Here is a 19,556-nt window from a genome sequence, read left to right as displayed (position 1 = left end):
AGTCGCAGCACAGGCTTCATGTCTCACCCAGTCACATTATTCTGACACCGGACCAACCAGTCCTAGCACTAACCCCATAATGCCAGACGCCAGGCGGAGCAGCCACTAGATTGCCAATTTTAAAGTCTTAGGTATGACCCGGCCGGGGTTCGAACCCACGACCTCCCGATCACGGGGCGGACGCCTTACCACTAGGCCAACCGTGCCGGTTTTCAAGCAAACTGCGATCCGCAGGAGGTAGACAGCAGTGTGAATGAAGGGAAGTGCTTTGCTTGCTTGTTTGCCACACCTGAACGGTTATAAAACAACCCTGAATCTCAGTTATCAATCATACCGGTCAAAAACGATGTTACCAATCTTCGGTGGGTCTGCACTTAGCGAAAACAGGATGTTTCCAACATTCGGTGTTTCGAGGACGTGCCGATTTAAACAGCTATTTTCAAAGAAGCTGTTTTGAAAAGAAACTTCAAGTAGACGCACATACGACCGATGACTTACTTCAAAATGCCCCGTAACTATCCTGATTGATAAAATAAATGAGGTGAATAACTGAGGGAACCGGCTACTCTTCAGCATCGGACTCCCGATTCAGTTCATAATCATATTTTCACAGTGCTGGCGCGTACGCGTACGCGTACGCGTACGGCTAGCAGACGGAACATATTTTAGGAATTCAAAGCTGTATTCAGGAGTCTCCATCGTATGTTCACATACTGTAAAAATAAAAAATAAAAAAGTAAAACTGATCTCCGACTTGTGCCTGAGAGGATTTCAAAGTCAAAACCATTATTTCAAGCGTTGTTATTTTGGCAAAACTAGGAGTTCGGTGAAAAATGTTCCTGTAAACGAAGTGCTTTTAATTCATCCTCCCGAAGACGAGCAGCCAGTTCCATGAATGCAGAAACAAACATTTTATTCGGGAACAAATCCTGACTCAAGCCTAACTGCTCCTCTATCGTTCCGATCCGCGATTTGCATGTGTCGTCGTTCCAATTGCCCGGATGTAACAGAAGAAAAGAAAATCCCACTCATACCGGGGAAAACAAAGCATATTTACTGTCGTTTGTGTGATTCTGCGTTGTCTCCTTTCTGTTAAAATTGCATCCTAAAATAATTTCTTTCCTGTCTATAAAAACTGAAAACCAATCTCTGCTGGAACCGGATGAGAAATAATGGCTGTGTCATTTACAACCTGACCCGGCGCTCTGTGCCCAGTGTGTGTGTGTGTGTGTGTGTGTTTTTGTGTGTGTGTGTAGGTGCGAGTGTGTGTGTGTGTGTGTTTGTGTGTGTGTGTGTGTGTTTGTGTGTGAGTGTGTGTTTTTGTGTGTGTGTGTGTGTGTGTTTGTGTGTGGGTGTGTGCGTGCGTGTGTGTGCGAGTGTGTGTGTGTGTGTGTGTGTGTGTGTGTGTGTCTTCAGTGTATGTCTTTGTGTGTATGTATGTCTATGTGTGTGTATTGGCTCTGTGTGTGTGTGTGTGTGTGTGTGTGTGTGTGTCTCTCTCTCTCTCTCTCTCTCTCTCTCTCTCTGTCTCTCTCTCTCTCTTTCCTCTCTCTCTCTCTGTCTCTCTGTCTCTCTCCCTCTCTCTCTCTCTCTCTCTCTCTCTCTCTCTCTCTCTCTCTCTCTCTCTCTCTCTCTCTCTCTCTCTCTCTCTCTCTCTCTCTCTCTCTCTCTCTCTCTCTCTCTCTGTACGTACCTAAGGTTGGTGGGAACGTAAAGAAACCTCAACAGATTATCATGCGCCTTCAGCCCTGTATTCGTATGCGCAATATTCCCACCTTTTCTGTAGAAACCCGTTGCATTCAATAGCTCGAACAGTCCAAGAATTAATCTGCTTTTTTTCTTTTTGTCTTTTCTTTTCCATATTGCTCAGCATTCTTTGCTCTTATACTCGTACAATTCGTTAACAGCTGATTTACTTTAAAGCCGGATTGATGGAGTATCGTTCTATACCTATAATGAAACTTTGTACTAACTAACCTTCCTAGTTTTTACTGATTTTTGTCTTTCTTCATTATTCAAAGACTCATTTTGTGTAAATTAAAAAATTCCAAGATACCGGGGTTTCATGTTCGCTGTTTCGTGTGTGGAGAAGCGCTGTACCAAAAAGACCACAGGATTTCCGATCTATTTCAAAACATGTTCGATATATTTCTATTCTGATAGACGTGTTAGGGGGAATTCGGGGGTTGTGATTGGATAGTCTCACACAGCCCTATTTCGATCATCGGTTCATATTTCCACGGAAGTTGCTCAATATCCTTTATGTTTACAACAACAACAAAAAACACGTGGTTTTACCGGTTAAACTCGAGCAAACGGCCTTTCTTTCGCTCTTATACAATCGAAGACATGCAACTCTACTTACCAATGCTTGCCAACTCTAAAGATGATTATGAATTACCCTAACCTGCTTACTTTCCGACGAAACAAGACATAGATATATACTGTTCAAAAAAAGAAACGCATAGTTGCTACTTGCCAAATTTGTTTTATTTTTCGAAAAAATTAACAGAAAATCCAATATTTAGATTATTTGTTTGAAATTTGGTATGGACACAGTTGAATGCACACACAGTTCATTTGCATCTTCAAATCAATCAGTCAATCAATACGATTGGGTGCCGAGGCTGTCAAGTCAGTAGGGGATGTGACTGCCTTGAGCAGCAACAACTGCCCGGCACCTTCTGGGCATGGACTGGATCAGATGCCGGATATCTTGCTGTGGGATGGTGTCCCACTCCTCCTGAAGTGCCTGCAATAGATCGCGGTGATTTGCCGGCGCTTCTTCTCGCCTGCGCACACGTCTGTCCAATTCATCCCAGAGGTGTTCTATCGGGTTCATGTCTGGCGACATGGATGGCCAGGGAAGCACCTGGACATGGTGGTCGGTGAGGAACTGGGGGGTGAGTCGTGCTGTGTGCGGGCGAGCGTTGTCCTGCTGGAATATGGCATCCTGGTCAGCCAGAAGAGGAAGGGCGTGTGGGCGCAGAATTTCCTCCACGTATCGCTGGGCAGTTATGCGCCCTTGGACGTGCACCAGGGTGCTCCTTCCAGCGGTATTGATCGCCCCCCACACCATGACGCCTCCACCACCATGAACGGGTGCCTCATCCACACAGTTGGGCGCGTAACGTTCGTTTACTCTCCGGTAGACCCTCCTCCGACCATCATGTCGCTGGAGCAGGAAGTAGGACTCGTCGCTGAACCACACGTGTCTCCAGTGATTCCGGACGGTCCAGCGAAGGTGCTGGTTGCCCCACTGCACTCGGTTCTGGCGATGGCGGCGGGTGAGGACAGCTCCTCTGTGAGGTCTGCGAGCTCTCAAACCAGCTTCATGCAGGCGGTTCCGCACGGTCTGGTCCGATAATCGGTGTGGCCCGGGGAGAGCCTGGACAGAAGATGAGGCCGACAGGAAACGATTCCGGAGGTGGCGGAGCCGTATGAAGCGGTCGTGAGCAGCAGTTGTCGCCCTTGGTCTTCCCGCTCGTGGCAAGTCAGCAACGGAGCCAGTGGCTTGAAACCTGACCCACAGTCTACTGATGGTGCTCTGGGACACGTGGAAGTGCCTGGCGATTGCACTTTGACTTTGGCCTGCTTGTAAACGACCCAATGCAATTTGGCGGTATTCTCTGCTCAATCGGGCCATCTTTCGTCGCTGAATTGTCGTCTGATTTCTTTGTGGCGAACAATCCGCTTTTATGGGTTTTGGAAGACATGGTGAGAGCTCAATATTCCCCGAGTTTCACGAGATTACACTGAAGCATGACGAGTGGTCATGCCAAATGAGCAATTTTGACATTGTAGCCACTGATAATGCATGCGTCACGTGCAGAGCTCACTTGTGGCAATGGACGAAAGGTCGACGACCAGATAAACATTTTCTGCAGTTTGGTGGATATCCTTGTAGCCATATAACTAAATTAACCAAATATTACAAGCTATGCGTTTCTTTTTTTGAACAGTATATATAGAATGTATGCCCTTGTACACATGTACTGACGAAATGATTTGTTTTTTTCAGTCTCCGAACTGAGACACTCGGGTAATCTTGAACTTTAGTGTGTTAAATTCATAGCTCAAATTTGCAGAACCTGCACTTGTAAGTATGACAAGTAATTTTAGATCCCTTTGGAGTCACGGAATGAACTGTACCTTGGTGTACGATTGCATTTCGTTTACATGCATCAAAGACGGAATTATCCGTGAATTCCGACACGGGACGTAACTCTATCGTGTAAATGATGTCCCTTTGTTGAAAACGTAAGCTTTTTGGCGTCATTTTCGTCGATCAAATTTAACCACCAAATTAATTAATTATCCTTAAGTTTGGAACTCAATCTGTCAATTAATTTCACGACAAAATAATGTTCTTTGGCTTGTTTACGGGGACTTGTTTCAAAAATAAGTAAAGAATGCCACTGAATTATAAGCTATGAATTTAACACACTAAAGTTCAACGGATTACCGACACTCGTACGTTACCGCGTTGTCAAGTCTGTGAGACGAGTGCGTGCGTGTTTACCTCAATTGAACAATTAAGGACTTTCGGCCAGTCAAAATGGAAAAACAAACCACAAAAATTATTTGTTTTCGCTCATCCGCGTTGTTAATTTGTTTTTTTGTTTTTTTAACAAGCGAAAATTCTCAAACTTGACGTGTTGAGTACGAATGCCGCTGTGTTGTCCGGCCCTGAGAGGGCGGCAGTAGTTTTATGCGCAATAAATAGGCGCAAAGAAAGTGTGTCTGCTCTCAGAGCTCGTCAGAAACCAACCCCATCAAAGCAAAAACTTACATTTTGCAAGTTACTAACCCCATATCTAGGTCAGAATAGCAATATAAACGCTATTGTGTTTTCAGCGTGGCAAATAGGGTTGGATAGTTTTTAGCTCTAGAGTATTGCTGGTCAATATCACGATTTTAATAGGATTCTCAGATCCCCCCCGAAGAGCTACACAGTTCGGTTCAGGGCTTAGAATGATGTCACCGCGCACCAAGAATACCTTCAAATCAGCGGCTGAATGTTCAGTTATTTAAATTTAAAGTGTATGCGTCTCTCTCTCTCTTCTCTCTCTCTCTCTCTCTCTCTCTCTCTCTCTCTCTCTCTCTCTCTCTCTCTCTCTCTCTCTCTCTCACTCTCTCCCCCCTCTCGCTCTCAGTCTCTCTCTCAGTCTCTCTCTCTCTCTCTCTCTCTCTCTCTCTCTCTCTCTCTCTCTCTCTCTCTCTCTCTCTCTTTCTCTCATTTTTTCATATGTCACTGAACCCAAATAAAACTAAATGCATGCTTCTAACCACGAGGCAAAACAAAATAAAATCTAACATCTGGATTTCCGACATTGCAAATACGAAATCAAAGTGTTACCGAAGTTGATGGCCATAAAGTCTTGGGAATAACCATTGACAATAACCTGTCTTGGTCAAAACAGGTAGATACACTTTGTAAAAACACACAGTCTAAAAAAATATTTCAGTTATCAAAATTCAAACACTTTCTAGACCTTCGCACAAGAAAACTGTTTTTTAGGCACATATTCAGTCAGCTATTGACTATGCTACCACAGTATGGGACTCTGCAAGTGCACACACTTTGAAACACTTAGGCATTCTACATAGACAAGCTGTTAAATTAATTCTTTTAAAAAATACATCTCTTTCCATGTCTGATTATAAACAATTGCACATTCTTCCTATCAAATTAAGATTTGCCTATAACAATTAAAGGTGTGATGATGTATAGCATTATGTCAGGGACTGCACCTACACTAATTGCCTCGAATTTCAAAATAAATCATTCTAGAAAATGTAACAAATTAATTACCCCAACTCCAAGAATTGACCTGTACAAGTCCAGTCTCTCGTATTCTGGTGCACTTATGTGGAACTCCATTCCTGATATAATTAAATTACAAATCCATGAAACATCATTCAAGGAAAATTACATGCTGTTTCTCTTGCAAAACTTGTAAGAAATGTTATTAAGCAGCTGGCAAAATATCACTATACTCTCTGATTGTATTGAAAAACATGATTCTATATAATGCACGAAGGACATTTTTATACAAACAAATATTTCTTTGTTATATATAATTTTCAAGCATAGCTAAAGAATCAAAGTGCATCTATTCTTGAAATGTCTTATTGGTTGCTTGACATGTCAATTATGTAATTTGTACAGTAGTTAACTTAACTTCTATTTCTCCTTGTTATTGTGTTACCCCTCAATGGGCTAGGGCCGGATAAAAAAAAAAGCATGTATATATTGCTTACTAGATGAATACCCGCTTCGCCGGGTACGGCTGCGCCGGGAAGAAGTCGAGCCGAATACCCGGCTGCGCCGGGGACCAAAGCCGGCGCACCGCACGGAGGAAGGGAGATAAACGCGGCTGAAAACACTGGAGAAGATAAGGAAGAGTTACTGGGAATGGATCCAGAGAAAAACCAAAATCGGTTCAGCGCTGCGCGCTGAGAGCACGTGTTGAAATATCTCATCGATGAGGTTGTGTCCGGGGTGTAGCTGAATACGGTCTCCAAATTTGAAAAAGATCCACCGAGAACTTTGGCCGTGCATCGCGGACACACACACACACACACACACACACACACACACACACACAGACACAAGTCGTATATATATATAGATTCTGTCACCCTCGAAAATAAATTTCAATTCAATTCCTCCCCCCCCCCCTAGGTACGCTGAGTTTAAAGATGGTTCTGTATATTTGATTGTATTTGCTTAGCTATGCTAAAATCCTCATCATTGATTCTCTATTGTACCTTACTTAAATGTGTATTTTTTCATTATTATGTACTTTTTGGTGTTAATGACTGTATCATCAGCATCATCATCATCATCATCATCATCATGTTGTCTTTGGCTCTCGGAAGATTGGATTTTGAATGGGAGGTTGACGAAAAGTGGGTTGTAGTTATAACTTAAATGTGCCGTTTCTTGGAGAATTTGTAATTCTTATTTTGTGACAGAATGCTTTGTTGTGTAGTCCTTACGGTCCAAATCACAGTCGTGTTTTTATCTTATTTTTTATTTTTTTACTTTTTAATGGGCGATTTTCCCAAAACAAGACTCACACACACACACACACACACTCACACACATGCACGCGCGCACACACACACACACACACACACACACACACACACACACACACACACACACACATACATACAAACGCACGCCCCAAAGAAGAAAAACAAACAAATAAAACGGTCAATGCTGAACTCGTCCATAACAGGTTTCTTTTCCGGGCATATCCCCAACATGCCCAAACCTCGACCCCCACCCACCAACCACCCTCCCCCCCCCCCCCCCCCCCCCCACGCTAACCCACCCCTCCCGCTCATCTACTACCCCAGTCCTCTTCCTCCGCTTCGTCTTTCTATCTCTTTCCAAACCCCATACCTTTGCAGTGCATCCATCCCTGATCGCGCGTCCGTCACAACGTTCAGATTGATGGTGTAATCTGAGGAGACAGGTTGACGACGGCCTATCTGGTCCCAGGCCCCCTGGGAGTCGTTGCGGACTCCCCAACAACACTCCCCGGGGAGTAAGTGAATTCCCGCACTACTATCGTGTCACCCTTACGATAGTCTATGAGCACATTGGAGTGGTTTTCAACAAACTGGTTGTCTCAGGGTCGAGCGCTCTTGTATCCTTGGCACAAAGGGTCAAAAATCCAAATGATAAGGCCTTCAGGAAATAAGGCCTTATTTCTGGGCATAAAAAAATAAGGGCATAAAAAATAAGGGCTTAAAAACATAAGGGCATAAAAAAACAAGGGCTAATTTTTTTAAGGGCTTATTTTTTTAAGGTCATAACAGAAATAAGGCCTTATTTCAGTAAGGCCTTAACAGAAATAAGGCCTTATTTCATTATGCCCTTATTTTCTTATGACAGTAAATATTTAAGGCCTTATTTCTAAAATAAGGCCTTAATTCTGGAAAATAAGGCCTTATTTTAGAAATAAGGGCTTAATTCCAAAAATAAGGGCTTATTTCCAGAAATAAGGCCTTATTTCTTTAAGGGCTTATTTTTTGGATTATTGACCCTTTGTGCCAAGGATACTCTTGGACAAGTTTAGTGAGTGACCTATTTCCACTGCCTCGCTGGCCCGGTTTGTAATATTATGCTAGACCGACCTCTCCGGCCCAAAGACACCTTGCGATCGTTGCCGACTCCCAAAGACTCTCGTTTAGGGAGTCAGTGTGTTGCAGTGCTACCACCTTCTCCTTTCTTCCCCAAGACAGTTCCAGAAAATGTAGGGTGATTTCGCGAAGTCTTTTTACCGAAAACTTAGTGTTGAAGCTTCATACGGCCAGCTTCGCGAAGTCTTTTTGTCGAAAACTTAGTGTTAAAGCTTCCTACGGCCAGCTTCGCGAAGTCTTTTTACCGAAAACTTAGTGTTAAAGCTTCATACGGCCAGCTTCGCGAAGTATATTTTGCGTAGTCGACTTCGCCCAGTGAAGGACAGCTTTAGAGACAGCGGACGACCTACCGTTCCACAGTCGAGCGGTTGTTGTACCGAGTTGCACTTCAGAATGACAGGAATGTTCCTGCGATGAACTGGTTTGGGCAGGAAACTAGTCTTAGGGGAAGGGCTCCTAATATGGACCGGCTCCTAATATGGACCACCTCCTGTTCTGACAAACTAACGGCGCTAGAGCGCTCAAAACAATTTCATTGCCTGTATTCACCCTCTAGCTCTCTGGATAACTTTCACATTGTCAAAACAGTTGCAGAAACACAAACCTCAAAACCGTTAGGCTTTTTCTCTTTTTTTTTCACTTTTGGCAGGGTTCACTCTAAATTTGCCGCCTAAAACGGACTCGTTTCTGTCCACAGTCAAAGCTTTTATCACACAAAAATTGCTACATATGACAGCTAAGACCGTATTTGTTACATTTTAGCAGTGTTGACCCCGAGTTTCTACTGCAAACAAAAAATAATTGCAAAATCTCAAAGTATGTGCGAGTCCCCTAATATGGACCACCTTCAACAAATCGAAGAAAATAAAAGCTAAATGCTATTTTTATTAATTCATTCAGAAGCTTGCTGGAAATAACCTATAACTAGCCTTTGAGATTTAAAAAAAAATATAACAAAATAATGGTCTTGTTTTCGTGGATAGACAAATAAGTGATACTCAAACATGGATTCTACAAATCGTTCAAATAGGTTCCAGTACACCTGCCAGATACAAGAGTTTAGAGTAACCTTCCTTGGGAGGGGCAAAATCACTTGTGCAGGGTAGAAGGCAGTCCAAAAAAGTGAACGCTAATGCTTTGTTGCCGATGCCGCTGTGTTGGAACAAAGTCTGAAGTGCTTGTTGCTAATACGACACCCCCTCCCCCCACCCCCCCAAAATACCGCAGGCTGTCAGGCTGTGTGTGTTTCAGGCCGAGTCCTTCACATTTTGTAGCTAGAGTGTCTTTTTGCAAATTTGAGGTTGTCGTGTGGCGACATTGCCTATTTAATTACTAATGCACCAGTATAGGCGCAGTGACCTACAGACTGTCACTCGATAGCTGTCGTGATACCGAGTTCAATCCTTTGCGGGGTCCAAAACCTACAACTGTACTTCTCGAAACCTCTCCATAGACAGGCGAATGATATGCTGCTCACGACGCACATCTGAGCCTCTGTAGTCAGTGGGTTTGTGTTGTCTGTACAGCCTGTGTGATAGAAGAGGGTCAGCTAGGGAAGATTTGTTTCAGAAATTGTGTGCTCCGGTGTCACCCTGTCTTCTGCTGCAGGCTGTGATTGCTGCAGCGTTCATGGTCAGCGCAGTTTCTTTAGTTTTGGGTCCCCCCTCCCTTTCTCTTCCCTTTCCCCGTGTGATTAGAAAGCTGTCGGGGAATGGATTGATCATGGAAAATTAATGACATCATCCGCCGGCCTCTTCTTCGTGGTCACCATGGAATCTAATTCCAGTTCTGCAACAGGCCAGTGAGGAGATTGCAAGAGTGCAATTGCTGCCTTTTCCTTCTTCTCCTCCTCCTCCTCCTCTTTTTGGATTTTCTCTTCCTCCTCGGTCCCCTCCCCCCCCCCCCCCCCCCCACGCCCTTTTTACATTTAGTCAAGTTTTGACTAAATGTTTTAACGTAGAGGGGGAATCGAGACGAGGGTCGTGGTGTATGTGTGTCTGTGTGTGTGTATGTGTGTGTGTAGAGCGATTCAGACTAAACTACTGGACCGATCTTTATGAAATTTTACATGAGAGTTTCTGGGTATGATATCCCCAGAATTTTTTCATTTTTTGGATTAATGTCTTTGATGACGTCATATCCGGCTTTTTGTAAAAGATGAGGCGGCACTGTCACACCCTCATTTTTCAATCAAATTGATTGACATTTTGGCCAAGCAATCTTCGACGAAGGCCGGACTTTGGTATTGCATTTCAGCTTGGAGGCTTAAAAATTAAATAATGACTTTGGTCATTAAAAAACTGAAAATTGTAATTAAAATTATTATTTTACAAAAACGATCCAAAAGTACGTTCATCTTATTCTTCATCATTTTCTGATTTCCAAAAACATATAAATATGTTATATTCGGATTAAAAACAAGCTCTGAAAATTAAAAATATAAAAATTATGATTAAAATAAAATGTCCGAAATTGATTTAAAAACAATTTCATCTTATTCCTTGTCGGTTCCTGATTCCAAAAACATACAGATATGAAATGTTTGGATTAAAAACACGCTCAGAAAGTTAAAACGAAGAGAGGTACAGAAAAGCGTGCTAACCCGCTCAGCGCGACCACTACTGCACTATTCTGGCTTGTCGATTTCACTGCCTTTGCAACGAGCGGTGGACTGACGAAACTACGAGTATGCGGTCTTGGTGAAACGATGCAGTGCGTTCAGTTTCATTCTGTGAGTTTGACAGCTTGACTAAATATAGTAATTTCGCCTTACGCGACTTGTTTCTTCTCCTATCTTATGGAGGCTATGTTTACGTTCTGTGTGTGTGTGTGTGTGTGTGTGTGTGTGTGTGTGTGTGTGTGTGTGTGTTTGTGTGTGTGTGTGTGTGTACGGTGTGTGTGTGTGTGTGTGTGTGTGTGTGTGTTCCAGACCGAGTGTGTTTCAAAACGTGTGTGTGTGTATGTGTGTGTGTGTGTGTGTGTATGTGTGTGTGTGTGTGTGTGTGTGTGTGTGTGTGTGAGTGGGAATGCGTGTTTGCGCACGTTTGAGTGTATGTGTGTGTGTGTGTGTGTGTGTGTGTGTGTGTGTGTGTGTGTGTGTGTGTGTGCGAGTGGGAATGCGTGTTTGTGCACGTTTGAGTGTGTGTGTGTGTGTGTGTGTGTGTGTGTGTGTGTGTGTGTGTGTGTGTGTGTGTGTGTGGAGCGATTCATAGAAAACTACTGGACAGATCTTTATCAAATGTTACATGCAAATCCTTCCAGATGATATCCCCAGATTTCTAATTTGCCCCTAGTTAAGATGTCTAGTTCTATGTCTTCGCCACGGCTTCATGTTTTTCTCTCACAAATTCATCTTGGTTTTCTATCTACTCTTGCAGAAATGATGCGGCCAGATGTTATCTTAATAATGCGCGCAAGAGAGAGCATATCTACACGAGGGCCTTATTTTCTATCTCTGTTCATGGCCATGGCTTACTTATTCCCGTCTCAGTTCTTCTTCTATACTTTGTATGTCTGCATCATGAGTAGGCCTAATTGGTTCATTTTCTTCTGATTCGTTTTGATATTTGATCTGTTCAGATTGCAACAATGACTCGGTAATGATGTCCATCTGCACAACGTGCGTGGAAGGGCACAGCTACGCGAGGGTCTTATTTTCCTATCTCTTCGTCATATCTACCTCCTTCATTTTTCTATATAGTTTTTCAATATTTTCTATCCTTTTTTCATGATTCAATGATCTTCTTCTTCTTCTTCTTCTTCTTCTTCTTCTTCTTCTTCTTCTTCTTCTTCTTCTTCTTCAACGTTCGACGGTGATTCAATGATCTATTTTCTCCTAACTCTTCTTGATTCTCCCTCTGTTGTTGCAGAAATGACGCGTCAAGATGTGCACGCAGACAACGCGCGCAAGACGGAACAGCTACGCGAGGTCAAACGGAAGAACTCTATCATCCGGGACCTCATCCAACAACTGGAATCCAGCTACGATCATTCCAAGCGTTACCTCTTGCCTCGGCGCTACCGTCTGCTCAAAGACATGATCAAAAATGTCATTCAGGACGATCTGTCTAGGTAATGCGATGGGAAGACTCACATCAAGACACTGTTTAGTGAGCTAGCGTCGGTGTTGATCAATGGCGTGGTCCGCACCTGATGTTCAAAGAGTGCAACTGAGAGAAACTATGACACGAATTTCTTTATTGTGGTGTTTTTCTGGAGACAGTTTGGAACTGCAAAAAACCGAAAAAGTACCGCTTTAAGTTTAATGAAATAGAGAAATGTTGGTTGATGTGTACAGTTCTGCCGAGTGATTAAAATTCACGACAGAACATGACGAGCCTAGCGACCTGCACCCCCGCTTATGCTTAGTATTGTGTGTTATTGAAGACCCTTCTTTTGTGTTATGTAGCTCGACACTGTACGCCAAACTACAAATGATTTTTTAAGGCCAGATAAACCTGCTGACTGAACTGATAACCGACCGTAGATCATCGACACAGTGATAAGAAAGCATCTGTGGCTCTCATCCGTGCCAATCTTTACTGCTCAGTTGTTCAAGAACATCTTCAGAAGTCCGGATCAAAGACTTGGCAACTAGCTGTACTGACATTTGTTCGGCAGTTTGAGAGGAAAAGTGTTCGTGATAAAGTGGTACAATCCGTTTCTCACATACACGCTGCCAACTTGAGCTCGAATTCGAACCAGAGCCGAAGCGGGGACTGACATGCTGGGTTTTTTTTCAAGCAAACTGCGTGCTTGGACACTCTGATACCAATACTCAAAATGTATGTAACGAGTAAAGTGGAGGTAGGATTCTTTTAAAAAAAAATTTTTTTTATCACCATGTGATGTATTTAGTTGGTAACTTGGTACTCATCCAAAGACCTTTCCGTTACATAGGTCTGTGTGCTCTGTGAATGTGGTTGAAGCTCATGCGAACATGTACGATTTGTAACCTTCAAATTGTCATATTATTATGTTTGTTTTAGTTTTCATTTAGTGGCTACATGTTTTGTCGATACAGCGGTAGGTTTTGCGGGCAACTCCACGTTGTGTCAGCCTTTCCTGCGTATGCATTGGACCTTGGCTGCATGTCTCGTAACTCAACCTTGGCTGCTCAATCACTCATTTTGAAATGCTCAGTCACATTTTGCTGCTAAGTGACTCCTTTTTTGCTGCTCAGTGACTCGGCCTTTGTTGCTCAGTAACTCAACCTATTTACTGCTCAGTGACTCGGCCGCTGCTGCTCAGTGACTCGGCCTTTGTTGCTCAGAAACTCAACCTATTTACTGCTCAGTGACTCGGCCTTTGTTGCTCAGTAACTCAACCTATTTACTGCTTAGTGACTCGGCCGCTGCTGCTTAGTGACTCGGCCGCTGCTCAGTGCTCAGTGACTCGGCCGCTGCTCAGAAACTCACCCTATAATCTGCTTACTCACTTAACCTTTGCTTCTCTTCAATCACCCGACCTTAGCTGCTGAGTGACTCAAACTTTGCTGCTCATTGACTCAACCATGGCTGCTCAGTAACTTGAAATGTGCTGCTCGGTGACTCCTTTTTTTTTTTTAACCTGATATGATCAGTTACTCAGCATTTCCTGCTCGACCCCGAATATAAAATTCACAAAAGCAAGGTTCCCGTGTGATAATCGACAAAAAATCAGAACAGTTAAAACCGAACAATGGTTGCGTGTCATTGAAAACAAAATCAAATTTGTATCCAAAACAGTCAATTTTACTCAACTACCTCGTCTAAAAATGACACCATGGCATGATGACCGGTGCATATGCCATTCTGTCAACAATAACTTGACCTGGTGGATTGCTGTAAAACTCAGTTTCAGGAGCCTTCAAGTGCAAGAGGAACTTCAACTTGTTCAAGTTAACATTTCTGAACATTGGGAGTATCTTTTCAGATGTTATGCTGTGCAACCGTACGGAAAGAGTTTTTAAAACCGTAACGGTGCCGTTGGTTTGACTTTTTTCTGTATGCACACATTGCAGACTATAATTGGCTACTCTGATTCTTTGGGTGTCGATTTTTTTCATGGGTACCTTTTTTTTTGTCGGGCGATTTTGGGGGGTACCGTCATTTGAGCAGTTATCACGCGACCCCTGTTTAAGAAATCTTTGATTTGAAAGTGTGCCAGATATCCAAGTTAACGGCATAGAAAGTGTGAATAAAATGACACGGGTATGCATTTTTTTTCTGTTGGGGTACAAAAAGTGCCACAATACTTTTTTGGCAGAGTTTATGTTCGTAAAAACCGTGTTGATGCTTTTGTATTGAGCCATTTCAAGGACATGATTGTTTGTCCAGCTGCCACTGTCAGAGATACTGTGTTGTTAGTGGCTGTTATCCCCACCAGCAAAGACAAAGACAGTATTGTTCCACTTGTATAGTTCTGTTTTCCTGTCCTTTGTCTATCATAAAAATCGATTTCCCACTTAGGCTAGGAAGGCATTTTCCTGGAGTCAGAAAAATGACTCAAAGCCAAGCCGGCAGTGCTCTGTGTGTGTGTGTGTGTGTGTGTGTGTGTGTGTGTGTGTGTGTGTGTGTGTGTGTGTGTGTGTGAGTGTGTGTGTGCGTGTGTGTGTGTGAGTGTGTGTGCGTGTGTGTGTGAGTGTGTGTGCGTGTGTGTGTGTGTGTGTGCGTGTGAGTGTGTGTGTATGTGTGTGTGACGGTGTCTTAAAAACATTTCGTGAACGTTGTTTGCTTTCTGCCGTAATGGACCAATGCATGAAAACCAAGGATTACATCTTGCCCCAGATTTTTCAGGACAACATGATATTTGTTTGTATTTTTGTGTTTGTTTTAAAAAATCTTGATTTGTTCGACCGACTGGTTGTCAGTTTGACTGATCGGTTGGTTGGATCATTGATGTGGATCCATAACCATGACAAGATTCAACACGTGCTTCGTAGCTTGTTTGTGCTTCAAATGCCTGTGGTCATTATGAACTGCATTTGTCACATTTTTTCTTCAAATGTCTTCTTTGTGTGCAAGCCACAAATTGCAGTCAAAATGAAATTGTCTCATCACCCATCCATTTTCGTAACCAAAAACATACATGCCCAGCCGCAAGTCCTTGAAATGGATTATACTTCACATGACGAATCTATATCTGTGTCTCTCTGTCTCTGTCTGTGTGTGTTGTGTGTCTGTCTCTCTGTCTCTCTGTCTCTGTCTCTCTGTCTGTCTGTCTGTCTGTCTGTCTGTCTGTCTCTCTCTCTCTCTCTCTCTCTCTCTCTCTCTGTCTCTGTCTCTGTCTCTCTGTCTCTCTGTCTCTCTCTCTCTCTTTGAGAGCTCGTTATGCTGACAGTAGTTGGAGGGACAGCGTGACGTGTGATTGCCACCAAAGCGTGCTCGTGCATCCCGCCTCCCACAAATAAAACACGAATTGGAATATTCTGCTTTCTCGCTGTCTGGTCACCCCCTGGCAGCACTGTGGATGATATGAACTAGTCTGTGACCTTTGATTTCAGTCATTATGTTTGAATGTTCATGAAATTGAAAAAATAACTAAATTGTGATGCATAATTATGAGACAAAAATAAATCCTTTTTAAAACCATAAACATTACAAACAGATGACAAATAAAGTGCATTTGGAAAAAAACTGTTTTATTCCCTACAATAATGTTTCATAGTACAATGCAAGGCAAGGCAAGGCAATATAAGGCAATGCAATACAATACAAATGTTATGCTGGAGGGAGTTCCATTGTTTATGGGCAGCATAGGAGAATGACTTTTGACCGGCCAAAGGTTTTAGTTCTAACATGAGGAATTCGACAGGAAGAAAAAAACCGGGAATCAGAAAAGGAGCGAAGCAGTCTGGAGGAAGACTACACAGTCAAAAGATCAGTGAGATAGACAGGAGAAGTCTGATACAAAAACAAACTATAGAGTACAGAGTTTGTTGTCAATGTGGTGGGCTTGAGCACAGCATTGAGAGCACAGCCATGACAGCTGTCGACCCTGATGTTTGCAGAGAAAATCTGCCAATACTGAATAGTCAATATTAGCACAATGAAATGTTGTTGACTGTCCGTGTCCTGTGAACTGTAGGCTACACCTGTTGCTAGATGTAAATACTGATATGTGTGTTTATGTGTGTGTGTGTGTGTGTGTGTGTGTGTGTGTGTGTGTGTGTGTGTGTGTGTGTGTCAGTGCGCCGGTGTGTGTGTGTGTGCGCCGGTCAGTGTGTGTTTGTGTGTGTCAGTTTGTGTTTATGTGTGTGTGTGTGTGTGTGTGTGTGTGTCTGTGTGTGTCTGTGTTTGTGTCTGTATGACTGTGTTTGTGTCTGTATGTGGGCGTGCGTGTGTGTTTTACGTGGTGACTGAATAAGCAACCGCCTAAATGCGGGCGACATTTTTCAACCTGCTGAACCTCACCCTTTTTACTTTTCCGGAACAATTCACATAGGAGTGAGCGAGCCCTCCAAACTCTCTGGATGAGGATGTAAGGACAAATATATATTTATCAGACTGTCTGGTTAGCACTTAAAAATAGCCTGTTAATGTTTGCAATTAAGTGTGTTTGGCATTTGTTGTATATATCCGTGTTGGTTCTCTGTCAGGAATTGAATGTGTGCGTTGCGGGAGCCGTGGTGGAGTGAATAATCTTTTGCTAAACTGAGCAACCCGTTCTTGTATTCTAAAGGATCTCTGTGGGCGGGAATTTTGACTCAATGAATACAGACAAAACCAACTCTAAGATGACTGTTTCTCTCTCTCCTCCCCCCCCTCTCTCTCTCTCTCTCTCTCTCTCTCTCTCTCTCTCTCCGCACGGTGTGTATGTGTGAACTTGTGTGTGTGTGTGTGTATGTGTATGTGTAGCCTATGTGTGTGTGTGTGTGTGTGTGTGTGTGTGTGTGTGTGTGTGTACCACGGTGTAACGGAATGTACTGTGTGCTTGAGTTTGTGCGAGTTTATAGGCGTCAGTTGTGCTTCCATGACTGAAGTTCATTCTTTTATACATGTATGTACAGGAGTGGTGACATAAGTATTGCATATCGGAAGCGGTACATTTGGATCGCTCACACGACTGAAAAATCGAGAAAAAAGTACTTGCCTTAATTAAATGCTTTCGAAATTCCGATATTTAGCTAAGGTTATTTGCTCCGTGTATAAACGACGTGGTCTACGCCTGAAAAAGCGATAAGCCTAAGTACAAATTAAATCCGAGTGCGAGATCGAAGTGGACTTTGCACCCTCGAGTTTGCAATACTTAGTGTACCCCTCCGTGTAAGTGTGTACTTGTTCCAAGTCACATACACTCTTCAAAAAAAGTTAAGGATCGGTTGAAAAAAGGATCTAATTATAAAAAAATTGCCAAAAAATTAAACATCGACATAATAATTAAAAGATTAATGTGTTTGAATTAGAAAATGAACAATGAGTCTTGACCTAGAATTTTGTTTGGCAGGCAGAGTTATTTCCCTTGAATTCGGTCTTGTCTGTTTTGTGTGGCGTGCTTGTAAAAAAGTGATCCTTAACTTTTTTTTGAAGAGTGTATTGCAACAGAGATTTAAAGAACAAAAGAGTAATTCCTAGCTTTGCTTTTTATACTCGGACCGACGAATGGTCCCCACCTTGGCATAGTTCGTTCCTACTTCGACCGCCATGCCAAATAATGCTGCGTCGCCCAAAACAAATAACGGTTTTGGGTGTGACGAAAAAAAGAACAGGGCCGGAGTGCTATATGTAAGTTATGAGCAATTCTTCCAAATCCATTTAAAAAATCTGACACTACCAGACTGTTCCAGCATATTGAGCCAGAATTTTTCGTTATGGCAAATTGATGTTGCAATTCCGGAGCAAATGATCAAAATTTCTTTGCGAATTTGCGTTCAAACGTACGTGTTTTTCCCATAATATAACAATGCACAGCTCGAAAATATGGCCAAGAATAAATCTACGGTACTTCGAAGAAAGAAGAATAACAACATTCTTGTCCATTACGACTTGCAATTTACCGAGTGCGCTGTAAAATCTCCCTACCTTCAAAGCAGACGAAAAGCAGACATCTTCATTTTCTTCCAAGGGAGAAATCGTTGGTCATCAAGTCTGGCAGGACCCAAACATACTTCTGCACACTTTCTTTTCTTGTCATATTCAGTTGCTTCGCAAAAATAAAATGTCATTGGTTTTCTCAACTTGTCAAATCAGTCAAAACAACCACAGAGCACAGAACTCGGAAATGACACCGATTGAAATACGAAATATCTTCGATGACGAAAGTATAAATGACGTCATGTGGTCACACCTATCTCGAGAACTAAGCGTCGCTCAGAACCAGCGCCCTTCCATTAAAAGCTAAATGAATTCGTCCAAAACAAAGTGTATCTACGTAGCAACCGCAAATATCGTTGTATTGTGAAAACACTCTGATGTTTTCAAGCTTGGAATTTTTAATTTTCACAAGGTATTCCTGCAACTTGAGTTCCCAAACCCCGAAAAAATACATTTTTAACACTATTGTGACTAGCATTGCCACGGCGTACTACTTCGTATCATAATCCCCATCAAGCATCACTAATATCAAACGGATCCTTGAAACTAAATCTGGTAGAAAACGTAAAAACTGTTTTAACTTCGTGTAATAGGATGCTCATTAAAGCACCAGTAAGTGGAATGTTCACAACTAAAGTGTTTTTTTTTAGTGTTTTATTTTTATCATCCCAGTTGCTACACTGACATGAGTCAAATTGCGTTGCGCTTTTCTCTTGCCTGGAGATAATTGTCCATAGCGTTACGGTGTGAAAATACGCATGAATTAAGTTGCTGGTGTTCTCATATGGCATGAAGCTATTTTCAACTGGTTGCTAGGACGTAATTACATTATTGATGATTAACAGTGCTTAATTGTTCACTTATTTATTGCTTTCATGTTGAAACTGATGATCCTACTGCAAGATTGTACTTTTGTCCTTTATCTTTCAAGGTCGCTTTAAACGCAAGGCTCATGGCTTCCGCACGTTTTCGTACTATGGACCTCAGTTATGGAATTCACTCCCCTTTCAATTACGTCACTCTCCATCCATTTCATCTTTTAAGTCCAATTTGAAAACTCACTTGTTCCAACAACACTACGGATAGTTCCTTAGTATAGAGTCTGGGGATGTGAGATGTGCATGATGTGTTGTTTGAATCTGACAGTGATTGTATGATTTTTGTATACATGTATTGTTGTCACGCGCTTTGAACTTCTGATAAGGCGCTTTATAAATGCCCGTTATTATTATTATTATTATTATAGTTGTGTGCTTTTTGTGGAACAGGTCCGTGTTTTTACCGTATGCTGTCCTTAAAATGTGCTCCCAAAACCTGATGTGCTTTGATCATTTAAAAGTCAAACGAACTGCTTCATTATCCTTTTTTTTTATCAAATAATAA

The 19,556-nt window shown here is 42.4% G+C and overlaps 1 protein-coding gene across 1 annotated transcript in view; it reads left to right on the top strand.

The window, feature by feature from the left end:
• LOC138959446 (uncharacterized) overlaps positions 1-14,738 on the top strand; it is a 55,563-nt gene extending 40,825 nt beyond the window's left edge. The window contains exon 4 of the mRNA XM_070330946.1: positions 12,030-14,738. Coding sequence (XP_070187047.1) covers positions 12,030-12,235 — 206 coding nt within the window. The 3' untranslated portion in view covers positions 12,236-14,738. The remainder of the gene's footprint in view (positions 1-12,029) is intronic.
• Positions 14,739-19,556: the final 4,818 nt, after the last annotated feature.

This window comes from Littorina saxatilis, linkage group LG2, assembly GCF_037325665.1.
Source record: "Littorina saxatilis isolate snail1 linkage group LG2, US_GU_Lsax_2.0, whole genome shotgun sequence".
In the NCBI taxonomy this organism is placed as follows: domain Eukaryota; kingdom Metazoa; phylum Mollusca; class Gastropoda; order Littorinimorpha; family Littorinidae; genus Littorina; species Littorina saxatilis.
This window is presented reverse-complemented; position numbering and strand designations above follow the sequence as displayed.